The 14,158-nt window shown below is 28.2% G+C and overlaps 1 protein-coding gene across 2 annotated transcripts in view; it reads right to left on the bottom strand.

Annotated features, from left to right (window-relative positions):
• Positions 1 to 8,593: 8,593 nt before the first annotated feature.
• Positions 8,594 to 14,158, bottom strand: part of LOC111622167 (phosphatidylinositol 4-phosphate 5-kinase type-1 alpha-like) — a 95,147-nt gene continuing 89,582 nt past the window's right edge. For both annotated transcript variants that reach the window (XM_023364509.1, XM_023364516.1), the window contains 3 exons: positions 12,523 to 12,784; positions 8,949 to 9,127; positions 8,594 to 8,745 (listed from right to left, as the gene is read on the bottom strand). In XM_023364509.1, coding sequence (XP_023220277.1) covers positions 8,609 to 8,745; positions 8,949 to 9,127; positions 12,523 to 12,784 — 578 coding nt within the window. In that variant the 3' untranslated portion in view covers positions 8,594 to 8,608. The remainder of the gene's footprint in view (positions 8,746 to 8,948; positions 9,128 to 12,522; positions 12,785 to 14,158) is intronic.

Raw genomic sequence — 14,158 nt, 5'->3', positions numbered from 1 at the left:
AATAAGAAAAACATTTCGATAATGTATCTTTTATAGCATCTCGGGTCAGAAACCAGACGTAGTGTTTTTTTTTCTAACTGCGGACGTAGTTACATATTTGAGTACATCCTGATGTCGAGATGTCCTCTATTGTGTTCGTCCCCCCTTCTTACACATTAACCAACGAGGATATAATATATATATATACGTGGCAACGATGTGGCAAAGCTTAAAAAGTCAGGGACACCTCGTTTTAGACGAATGTTTTGTTCATTCATCTTTGCCACATAGTATGGCATCTGGTTTGGCAAGTTCCAATTTGGAAGAAACTTTAGCCGAATACCTTTCGAACTTCGTAAGACGTTTCGTAACGTTAACTTTCCTAATATTTTTATTTTTGGTATATTTTTTTTCACCTCGAAAATCGAACTTCTACGCGTCACGCTCGCGATTGAGACATGACAAAAAAAAAGGAAGAAAAAAAAATAATAAAAATAAAATAAAATAACATTATAAAAAAAATAATAATAGTATAAGAAAGAGTCGAATCAATTACTTACGGGGACTTTCTCAATTATCATAACTCGGTTTTAACACTTCAAGGATCTGGTTACACCGGTCACGTGGTGCCTGTATGTGTGTGGTGAATGTAGCAATGCATGTGTGAAGTGGAAATTGCACATTATAAAAATATTTAACCGGTATTATATACACGCCCGGATCGTTTACTTCGCCACCTGTTCCATCCGAAGCCATTTATAATAGTAGAGGATATTTGCATGTTGTGTATTACACTTACCGCATCTATTGGTAGTACTGCGATGCAGGATATTCGATCGCGGTGCAGTGGGTGGTTTAATAAACGATTAAATTGGCCCTGGCAAGAGTCAGCTGGCAAAATGAAGTAAATACGCACCTCTTTCTCCCTGTCCCCAGGCTATACAATAACAGAGCCGTTGCCATGCGCGCAGCCACGTGGATGGCGTGGTAACTCTAACCACGTGCGTACTTGTCCAATAGCGGCACCTTTCTGCTACACTACGACACAAGTTGCGTGAAAGCGTGACAAAAAATGCCCTCTATTGGCAAAATTTCGTGTCACGATAAATTATTATTATTATTATTTATTGTTACTTTTATTTTATTTTTTTTTCATCAAAAATTCTACATTATGTACCTGAGACGTTGTTAAAAAGCCAATTTTTTCTACTAAAATTTCTTCAATTTTCTCTTAAAGTCGATGAGTTTTTCGACATTTTTTTTAAACATTTTTAACTGATTAACAGGAGAAAAAAAAATAACATGAAACTTTTATTTATTTTGAAGAGTGCAATGGGAAATATAAGAATTTTAAAAAGTAGCGTGGATAAATAAACCGAATTCCACGAATTAAAATTCTCAGACATGAATCTTATTATGATAATAAGATACATTTAGTAAAACTTATATACTCTTGACCTATATTTATCGAGCAATGATATACATCGGTGTTTATCACATGAATTTCTAAATCGATTAAACACACTCGGAGATTAGTGTATTGTATATACTATATATATACTAATCGATTGTAGGTAAATTGGGCTATTGTATAGAATATATCTTACTTTAAAGTATCTAGAGATTTTCTTTAATTATTAACATATATCAGAATTAACGTAAGATTAAATTATCTTACCTCTTATCTACAGAAATAATAAATTTAACATGATTAGATTAAGTCTTTATAATTATTTTAAATAAGTAACACTAGCTTTGTAATTAAAATAGGTCAAATGGGATAAACAGGGCAGGTTTTAAGCGAAAGACAACAACTACCACCAACACTAAAACTTCTTTCTGGGCCCACCTTTGGCCTCCAGTTAACTTTTATTTTTTTTATTAGAAATTAAAGGACTATACAGTTTTGCAAATGTTCTTAAATGATGATGATAATGACGAACAGACAAACTTACCGGCTTCAAAAACTTCAACACGATAAAAAGTACGAAGTAAAAGTGTTGTACGAATGAAAAAAGAAAAGTAATAATGATAAGGTATCCTATAATTACGTTACGATTAATATTCATTAATAATGCATTTATGGTAGAAAACATACAATTCAGCATTATGGTGAATAAATACTGAGTTTGTATATAATGGAGGAATCTAATATATTTGATAAGACAATAACCTAATAACCTAATAGATACATGTAGACATAAATCTAAGGATGTTTATCTAAACAGTAGCTGATAAACTAACTAAAGGATTAAGATTTCTTATCTTATGGAAAATTTTGAATTTAAACTAATACTATTAAATAGTTTGGAGCTATTTAAGAACTTTTTATATTTAAAAAAAAAACAATGTTCAATTTTATATATTATATTGCATATATATATATTATATTAGTTGGTTTCTTTGTGCCAAATTGCATTTTTATATCTCTTACAAGAAATGCCCTTGAATTTTGATAAGTCAATAAGTCAAAACGAAGTATCTTTTATCGAGACGATAAAAGGAGACTCTTATAATATTTTTATTCAATTTGAAGACATTTTTATCATGAAATTATTAATTTTTTTTTAAATAATAAATGAAATTTTCAACTATAAATACGCTCTTCGTAATAAGATAAGTCGATTCTTCCCGATTCTGTTTGTGTGTAAGCAATTTAAATCTTTCTTGTGAAAAGAATTAGAGTTTTTAATTAAATTTATTATAAAATAATGTAGTAAATGTTAAATAGTTTTAAGCATTCTTTAAGTAAAGAATTCCGAAAAGAATCATCAAAACAAAACCACAGTAAAAAAAAAAAAAAAAATATCTGATGATTCACTTCCACATTTTACACCACTTCAAACCCAGACGAGTCATAAAAGGAAACTTTTAACCATTACACAACAAGATTTAAGCTTAATAATCTTTCTTTTTATTTTTTTTACTGACCGATACAACGTATTAAGTAATTAAATATGTATATAAATAAATATATTTACGAGATTGAATAATAAATAAATTCTATTACTTTCAATCATTCGCCCTTCAGAAAGTGGAAAAATTCGTCTCGGTATACAATTGATAACACTTAGTTTGGTATCCATAAACTTTGACCTTGATGGAGGGGAGGAAAAAAAACACACACACACACACAAGAAAAAAAAAAACATTTTCCGATTGAGACGGAGATAAATAAGTTCATATACGTATTTAATTTTAATTATATCACTTATTAATAAGAAAAACATTTCGATAATGTATCTTTTATAGCATCTCGGGTCAGAAACCAGACGTAGTGTTTTTTTTTCTAACTGCGGACGTAGTTACATATTTGAGTACATCCTGATGTCGAGATGTCCTCTATTGTGTTCGTCCCCCCTTCTTACACATTAACCAACGAGGATATAATATATATATATACGTGGCAACGATGTGGCAAAGCTTAAAAAGTCAGGGACACCTCGTTTTAGACGAATGTTTTGTTCATTCATCTTTGCCACATAGTATGGCATCTGGTTTGGCAAGTTCCAATTTGGAAGAAACTTTAGCCGAATACCTTTCGAACTTCGTAAGACGTTTCGTAACGTTAACTTTCCTAATATTTTTATTTTTGGTATATTTTTTTTCACCTCGAAAATCGAACTTCTACGCGTCACGCTCGCGATTGAGACATGACAAAAAAAAAGGAAGAAAAAAAAATAATAAAAATAAAATAAAATAACATTATAAAAAAAATAATAATAGTATAAGAAAGAGTCGAATCAATTACTTACGGGGACTTTCTCAATTATCATAACTCGGTTTTAACACTTCAAGGATCTGGTTACACCGGTCACGTGGTGCCTGTATGTGTGTGGTGAATGTAGCAATGCATGTGTGAAGTGGAAATTGCACATTATAAAAATATTTAACCGGTATTATATACACGCCCGGATCGTTTACTTCGCCACCTGTTCCATCCGAAGCCATTTATAATAGTAGAGGATATTTGCATGTTGTGTATTACACTTACCGCATCTATTGGTAGTACTGCGATGCAGGATATTCGATCGCGGTGCAGTGGGTGGTTTAATAAACGATTAAATTGGCCCTGGCAAGAGTCAGCTGGCAAAATGAAGTAAATACGCACCTCTTTCTCCCTGTCCCCAGGCTATACAATAACAGAGCCGTTGCCATGCGCGCAGCCACGTGGATGGCGTGGTAACTCTAACCACGTGCGTACTTGTCCAATAGCGGCACCTTTCTGCTACACTACGACACAAGTTGCGTGAAAGCGTGACAAAAAATGCCCTCTATTGGCAAAATTTCGTGTCACGATAAATTATTATTATTATTATTATTTATTGTTACTTTTATTTTATTTTTTTTTCATCAAAAATTCTACATTATGTACCTGAGACGTTGTTAAAAAGCCAATTTTTTCTACTAAAATTTCTTCAATTTTCTCTTAAAGTCGATGAGTTTTTCGACATTTTTTTTAAACATTTTTAACTGATTAACAGGAGAAAAAAAAATTATTATATGTTTAATTTTAGAAATAATCGATCTGTTACAGTTTTTAAATTTTTAAAATAATTCTTAAAGATAATTATCTATAAACGAATGTTTAAAATATATATATATATATATACCATAAAGTAACATATAATTATTAAAAAAATCGATTTACAGTTGCATAAATTTTTCATGCCCATAATAACATACAAAAATAGATTATTTTTTAATATAATTTCTTTAAATAGGTGTATATGTATGCAATGAATTTATGCAAATATATAAATCATATTATAGCATATGTACTGTGTTTATATGATTAAACTAGATCTACACTTTAATAATAATTTATTTCTATATAACATTAAGTAATAAGAAAAGATGTGACTCCATGTTTAAAAAATTTTAAAATATGCATGATATGTAATATCAAATTTCAAAATATGATACGAATATATTTTATATATTATCTCAATTTATATCTGTATTAATATAGGTCTAGGCCTATAAAGGTCAACATTTAGTATATATAATATTAATTTTAGTTTTATAGATTTAATTTAAATATTTATAATAAACAATTCTGTACACACACACGTAAAACGTAAGCTTATATATGTATAGGCCTATATATATATATATATATAAAAAGCTATATAAACTTATCACTCGAAGCTATATCATAATGATTTTTGAATGATATACAATATATCCTTATTATTGATTTACAAGTCTGATAGATAAATCGTCTTTGAAAAATGGAATAATATTTAATGGATTAAAGATTTATAGGTAAGACAGGTTGCCTGATCGTATTCAATTACTATCATGAGACTAACAAGTCTAATTTAAAAGTTAAAAACACAAGTTTTAAAAGGAAAAAAAGTAGAGAGAAAAATTTTAATTACAAAACTTACCTAATTGATATGCAATTAGTAGATTAATAGCTATTAATTTACAAGATTTCTGCAGACTAACAAATAGTTTTCTTAATCTTATCTTCGTGTTATTTCTCAACTTATGAACTCTATCAGGGTCACCGGTTGTATATTGTAACATCATCCAGAAGTGTCTCTATGAACTGGACTCTAATTTTAGGAACACTTTAATATATAGATAACGAGCTATGTAGTCACAGGACATAAAAATAAGATAATTGTATTTAATATACAGTCATATTAGAAAACACTTTAAATCGAAATTTTACTTTTAATAATAATATATATATATATATATATAAGTAGATCTGTAATGATTAATGATTAACATAAATCAGTCCTGTAGACATTATTATTTTTTTTCCTTATAAATTACGGTCGTCAGCATCTTTAACTATAGGATATTAAAGAAGAAAAGTAGATAAGTCTTTAGAAAAGCATTATATACTGTAATTAATAATCAGTTGTCAATTGTATTTGAATTTAACAATTTATAAATAGTATGCATATTAACCTGTAAAATAAAATTTAATTTTTATACAGTATAAAGGAAGGGCGTAGGTTCCCAACGAGGATATAATATATATATATACGTGGCAACGATGTGGCAAAGCTTAAAAAGTCAGGGACACCTCGTTTTAGACGAATGTTTTGTTCATTCATCTTTGCCACATAGTATGGCATCTGGTTTGGCAAGTTCCAATTTGGAAGAAACTTTAGCCGAATACCTTTCGAACTTCGTAAGACGTTTCGTAACGTTAACTTTCCTAATATTTTTATTTTTGGTATATTTTTTTTCACCTCGAAAATCGAACTTCTACGCGTCACGCTCGCGATTGAGACATGACAAAAAAAAAGGAAGAAATTTTTTAAAATATTTGCCAAAGTCTTTACTAATAAATTCAATTTATGTAGACAAAATATTTTTAATTATGCTTAATTAATAAGCCATAGCTGATTTAAAACATCAATAAAGAAATGCTTCTGTCATTATTAATAAAATCAATCTAAGGTTACCTCATTGATTACTCAATAAATTAAAATGAAAATTAAGTAATTGTCAAATTATGAAATTCAATATATATATAAAAAAAAAAATCACTTCTTGCTCGTAAGTGTATATCATCATGCTTTACCCAATTAACAAACTATAACTATTTCTGAATTTTTTCATTGTTGTATTTACCAATAACAGGAAATTTTTATAAAATTTCTAAGTATTTTTTTTGTTTTCCGCTCTACTTTGCTACTAATTGCACTTAGCTTGTAAAAACTTCTGGGGAAATTACTAAACATATTATGTTTGATAGTAACAAATAAATAACCTTTTCAAATATTCTGATTTTTCACTGTTTTTAATAAAATAACTGTTATTTGAAACTTGTCTTACTAAGTTCTTACCAATACAAAGTTAAGTATAACTTTTTTTAATGTACAAAAAAAAAAACAGAAACCTATAAATAAATAAAATCTAAAGTACAGTACAATCTGAGATATTGTACTGTACTTACTGTAAACATTTGTATTTTTATTACTATTATTATTTTGAAAATTCTAATAATGACAGAAACTTCAAAATTTTCTATAAAAAGAAAAATTAATCAATGAAACAATAATCATTGATTTGATAACGTATAAAATTTTAAAGATTTTGTGAAATAATACAGAACCTGATTTTGGGTTTGAAAATGTTATAAAATAGCACAAGAGTAGTTGTTATTTTATTTCTGTTCCGTATTTATTTATTTACTTACTATATAATTTCATAAAATTTTATATTTAAATATAAAATTATAAAATATCTTATAAATAAANTACACTGAAGGTTTTTTTTTTTAGTATAGAAGTTTTTGTCTAAATTAATAATATTAATTGATTTGGCACGGTTAATATAAATTTTATTACGTTATAATTTTAACCAAAGTAATTATCATAAATGGTTTATAAAAAATTAAAACATAATTCAATTAAAATTTATATGTTTTTGTTTAATATTAAGCTTATGAAAGGAAGAGGATCAAATAAAAATTTGACTTTTTGTAAAGAAATTTAACTCTATTAAATCTTATAAAGTAAAGTATATAATAAAAGCTAATTCTCATTATTATTATTATTATTATTAAGCATTAGAAAACACAAGAATTTGATCCTTACTCCTCCTCATCTTACACTCTTTTTCTATACAGAAATTTGATGCTTTTTATTTAGTATTATCACTTTAAACTTTTAATTATCTTTTAATAAGATTGTTATGGTATATAAACCAGAAAAAGATAAATAAATACATTTTTTAAACTTTATTTCTCGGTTAGTAACTATATTCATTTCTGTTCTTGTTATCAATTTAAGTATATTCAGGTGAATTTTTTTGTTTTGTTTTTTGATCCTCTTAAAATCGCTTTCTATATAATTTTCTTCTTCTGGTTTCCTAGACAACACATCACTGTCTACAGAACCTAATTAGGCATCATTGTTAGCGAATTTAAACATAGGAAAATTTCAAAATTTTTTAAAAAATATCTTCTATTGAAATTATAGATTACTTCATTAAAGTTTAGCATTCATCATTTGCATCTTCGTTATTTATAGGTTATACTTTCATATATATATATATATATATAGGCCTATATGTTTATATGGGATATTATTTGCTTTAATTTTAAGAAATTTTATGTACTTTTTTCCAGTCTTAATTTCGAAGTTTTAAAATTGAAAATTTCGATTCAAGAGTAGAAAGAATTTTACTAAGGGTTTGACATTTTTAATGCTGTTAAATGATAATTTTATTCATTAACAAAATTGCCATCCATATGCATGTAGGTTATATTTATTAAATTTTGCTTAAAAGCTAATAAATGCATTGCATGTGCCTAGAATGTCCAAGTGCTGCTATCTTGGCATGACGAGAATTGCTGGAATATATCCAAGAATTGATTCTTTACCTTTTCTAGATTTTTTAAACCCGATTCTTTCCTAAATATTCTCTTTAAAACCGATTTTCTTTCAACGTATTTAACGGTAAATTGATATTTCTTCAGTAAATTTTCAAAGAATCTCGTTCACGTCGATTTACTTTTTTTTTTTTAAATCANTAAAATTATAAAATATCTTATAAATAAAGGAACACTTCACAAATTTGAAAAAGTATATCACAATATTAAAAATAAATTTACCATTTTCTAATTAAACTAAATATATTGTATTATGATAAAATACTATGCAATAGTGTACATAAGGATTAAAACATTTACCATTTCAGTTTCTTGATAATTTGTTGAATCTGGTATGGAAGCTTGAGAGTCATGCTGACTTCCTTTTACAGGTGTTGAAGGAAACATACACAATTTCTCATCTTTATTAAAAGAAAAATTATATAATGAAAAATGAATTACATTTTTATAATCTAGAAAATAATAACTGAATTATAATACAATTCCATCAGCAGCAGAATGAGTTAAAAATTAGGAACTGTTTCTAATTTTAATTCATATATTTCATGTTGTCCCATCAAATGTGTTAGGATTTATTTGTAAAAGAATAAAACATTTCACAAACCTATATCACCACTCGAACTTGATTCTGTAAATGAAGGTGTGCCTTCAGTATGAGTAGGTGTAGAGCCTTGTGGAGGTGTCCAAGTTACAGTTCTTATAGTAGAACCTAAACCTGATGTAGTTGAACTACTGGTTTCAGAAATTACACTGCCTGAAGATTCCACAGTAGATTCAGAAGTACTATAATAAATCACATTATATTCTGATGCCCTTGAATTTTCTTTCTATGGGGATTTGTTAAACACAGTACGTGTCTATGTCTCTCCACTATTGACAATAACTGAAGAATTAAAGCAATGAATAAATGATTCTTGTGTGAAAGTTGATCATGACATGATTCATAATGTGTGGCAAGAAGTTGAATATTAGTACAATGTCATTCCAGCTAAGTAGCTGATGACATCAGCTACTTGGAAAATGCAATTCTTCCTGTGTTTTAACATCTCATTCTATTATATGCTAGGTATGTGGATGATATCTTCATCTTATGGCAAAAAAAAAAATTATATTTTCTCTTGACTTGTGGGGCTCAAGGTAAATTTATCTAGTTTTTTTTTTGGTTTTTTTATGTATAATAACTTTTTGAGATGCTGTTTCATATATATGAGTCTGCAAGGAAATATATATATATTTCCTTGCAGACTCACTAAATAATAAATTTTCAAAATTGAGAACATTTACAGACACACTGTATTATTAAGACTGGTTTGATGTTTTCTAAAAATGAATTTCCGATACTTTTAATTTGTTTTCTAAAACTCTTGTGACAATCTTAGATGATAATTTACAGTTCAATTTTGTATCTTTAAACAAACTTTTAAGTTACATAAACCATTCAAATAAATTTTTTAAAACTATTTTCCTTTTGAAGTCAAAGAAAAATCATGTAATTAAATATTAAGAATTATAAAGTGAGATTTCTTTTTCCTCAGTAAAATAGATTTGACTGAATCTGAGCAGTCTAAAATAAATTATGTCATCTTTAATATGAAAACCAATCACTCAGTGAAACAATAAACTAATGTTTACATTAAAAAAGCATCAGGAGAAATAAGAAGAGAGATACTGTTTCTTGCTTAATTAAAACAAATTTCTTGTGAGAAAAGAAAGACATTCAAATAATTGACAAACTGACAGCAAATCTCAAGAATCTGTAACTTAATATTATTTTGTACTTAAATGTTAGATTTTTGTTAATGAAAAATGAAATAAACTTTTTGAAAGTAGATAATATACATGAATTTCTTTTTTTGTGACATATTGCATATTATAAAAAACAAAATCCATGAAGAATACTTTTTNTAACTATTTGCTTGCTTTTATCCGCTCTTGCTGCGATTAAGTCATTCTCTTTCAGCCATCTCTTAGTAAAACTGATGTCTGTATTATTATTTCCTTTTTTCCACTTTTCTTGATTTTTTAGCACCGTTTTCCAACGTATATAGTCCTTCTCAACTGGATCTAACCCTATAATTCCTCTTTCAATCTCCTGAAATGATGTTTCCCATAATCCAGCATACTCGGGGACAAAGTTCGGGCCTTTGTTCAGAAGCTCCCTTACTCTATTTGGTACTTTTTTATAGTATTGTAATTTTGAGAAACATCTCTTGCAATACAGTTGCAATTAATACTGCTTATTTCTGATTGGCTGAGTTTGGCTCATGTCTTATTGGTTAAAGAAAGCTGGGCATTGGAAACTATTGACTGTCCAGAAGTGTTTTATTTATACCTAATAGCGGTATCTACTATACTTGCTCTTGTATTAATAAAATACAATAGCAAGTACAGTAGATAACTCCAATAAAACCTATTACTGCTTACTGTGTGGAAACCTTTATATCTCATTTTTTTTTTCTCATTCCCTTAAGATTCAAAATACAGGTTCAACTTTATATAGTTATATATTTATGGACGGGCAAATGTCAAAAATGTTAAATTTTTTAAAAACTTCTTATGACACTACCTTATAATTATGTTTAACTGTCATATCTTAATGTATTATTTTATGTAACAATAGCATTATACTAATAGTGTGAAAAAAATGCAGAAAAGGTGTGACTTTATACTTATCATATGAACCTTAAAATTGCATAATATATTTCAAATGTTGTCAAAGAAGTATTGTGTAACGACACAAAACCTCTTTGACAACATTCTAGATGCGTCCTAGAAGGAGATGGTTAATGTTCTGAACTAAGTCGAGATTGGCTACTAGCTGGAGCAGATGTGATGGAGAGCTTGATGCAGCACAGCTCCTGATTGGCCAAATGTCAGACTCATAAATAGTATATAAGGAGACACTGTGGCGGGAAACAGGTCTGGTCTATCTGTCTTGTAATATGAGTTGCTACAGTGTCTTTCAAGCTGAAGCTATCAATACAATCACTGCAGAAGTTATTGTCGTTGGACTCAGCTTGTGAAGTCATAAGGTGTCTTTCTGATGAACCAGAGAGTGGAAGACATGAAGTATTTGGACTTTCTGGTGTGCTTATTGATGGACCAGAAATAGATGTCGATGTATAAACATTTGTTTTGACTACGTGTAATCCAACACCTTATTTTTCACTGAGAGATTATTTTTAATTAAAACAAACGTTTTCGATCCATTCATTGGATCATCTTCAGGCTAAATAGAACACTTTATGTATTCATTTAGTCCTAATTTCTAAAATATTTTAATAATAATTTTTTTCCAAATGTATGCGTATTTTTTTTTTATTTTTTCTTCTCTGTGGGCACTAACAAGGCCTCTTTTCTAGGCTCATCATTATATTCTGGGACTAGCGCTGTACTAAACCAAAGCTTTGACATCAATATCAGACTTAACACTGATATTTCTTCAATATATCAATGATTACTGAAAGTTATCAATAATGAAATACCAGTAATTGATGTATCAATCCAAAACAACTGCTTATAATATCAATATTGATACTCTAGATAAATATTGAAACCAACAAAATACCAATGTTTATCATTGATGCTGAATATCAATAATCTGATATTTGTTAATTATAATAATCATCACAGCTACTTCTTTCAATATAATAATTTCCTGTCAGAAAATAGCACTAAAGTATTAAAAATTCTGGAGAGGGCATTACAATTCTCACAATTAGTGCTGATAATCAGTATATCAAACTAAAATATTTACAATATTGATATCAATATCATAAATATCCATCAGTTTGTTTGATATATCAGCTAATGGCACAGCACTGTCTGAGAAGGCCATTCCTAAAAAATTCTGGGGGTTTTTCCACCACAGATTCAATCCAGACACCTTAACTGCTTTGGCCATTCAGCTGACGATTAAAATGTCTCTTTAATAAATAATACCGAATTTCTGCATACAAATTAAAACTTTTGCTTAAACCTTAAACTAAAGTACCTGATCAATTAAAAATTAATTTACTAACATCATAAAAATTGAGTTAATAATTTTTAATATTAATTAAAATAAAATCAATTTTATATATAAATGAAATTCTTAAGAAAATATTTTATATCATCATCATGACTCTCTTATTAATTATTTAATATATTATTTATCAGAATTTAAAAAAATCTCTTACCTAATCACTTCTGTTTTATCTATTGTAACAAATGTTTTATCTATTCTGGTTACACTTCTCACTCCTACAGATCTTGTACTGACAAGTGGATCTGTATTACAGCGAACTGTTTTTTGTTTCTCTTGTATCAATTTTGATGTTGAAGCGACATCTTTCCCTGTTGAAACACTAACAATATTAGGTAAAGTTGATGTAGTAGTTACAACATTCAAAGCTGGACTGGAAGTAACATCTATTGCAGGAGGATATACATCAAAACTACCTAAAATTCAAATAAATAAATCTAATCTTATAATAAAATTTATTATAACTTATTTATAAAACAACATAATTTCCTAGAGATAAAAAGCATACAGAAGAGATGTTAGATTAACAATTTTATAATTATTAATTATATGAAAGTGTCTGGATTAAGTACAAAATTACCATTGAATTTAGTATGAAAAAATAAAATAAAACATGAACATATTAAAAGCTGATCATAAGTTTAAATTTTAATTAAAAATTTTATTTAATCTTTAAAAATTATAATTACTTTTAATTTGTTTAACATTCACATATACCCAAGTAAAATACTTGTTGTCTTATTGAATTGAATTAATTTAATTTTGTAAACTTAAACTATTTTATATTGAAGAAAATTTGTTTTTTTTTATAGTATTGTAATTTTGAGAAACATCTCTTGCAATACAGTTGCAATTAATACTGCTTATTTCTGATTGGCTGAGTTTGGCTCATGTCTTATTGGTTAAAGAAAGCTGGGCATTGGAAACTATTGACTGTCCAGAAGTGTTTTATTTATACCTAATAGCGGTATCTACTATACTTGCTCTTGTATTAATAAAATACAATAGCAAGTACAGTAGATAACTCCAATAAAACCTATTACTGCTTACTGTGTGGAAACCTTTATATCTCATTTTTTTTTTCTCATTCCCTTAAGATTCAAAATACAGGTTCAACTTTATATAGTTATATATTTATGGACGGGCAAATGTCAAAAATGTTAAATTTTTTAAAAACTTCTTATGACACTACCTTATAATTATGTTTAACTGTCATATCTTAATGTTTTATTTTATGTAACAATAGCATTATACTAATAGTGTGAAAAAAATGCAGAAAAGGTGTGACTTTATACTTATCATATGAACCTTAAAATTGCATAATATATTTCAAATGTTGTCAAAGAAGTATTGTGTAACGACACAAAACCTCTTTGACAACATTCTAGATGCGTCCTAGAAGGAGATGGTTAATGTTCTGAACTAAGTCGAGATTGGCTACTAGCTGGAGCAGATGTGATGGAGAGCTTGATGCAGCACAGCTCCTGATTGGCCAAATGTCAGACTCATAAATAGTATATAAGGAGACACTGTGGCGGGAAACAGGTCTGGTCTATCTGTCTTGTAATATGAGTTGCTACAGTGTCTTTCAAGCTGAAGCTATCAATACAATCACTGCAGAAGTTATTGTCGTTGGACTCAGCTTGTGAAGTCATAAGGTGTCTTTCTGATGAACCAGAGAGTGGAAGACATGAAGTATTTGGACTTTCTGGTGTGCTTATTGATGGACCAGAAATAGATGTCGATGTATAAACATTTGTTTTGACTACGTGTAATCCAACACCTTATTT

This window comes from Centruroides sculpturatus, unplaced genomic scaffold (assembly GCF_000671375.1).
Source record: "Centruroides sculpturatus isolate CEXI.00-Female unplaced genomic scaffold, Cexi_2.0 scaffold14, whole genome shotgun sequence".
NCBI lineage: Eukaryota > Metazoa > Arthropoda > Arachnida > Scorpiones > Buthidae > Centruroides > Centruroides sculpturatus.
This window is presented reverse-complemented; position numbering and strand designations above follow the sequence as displayed.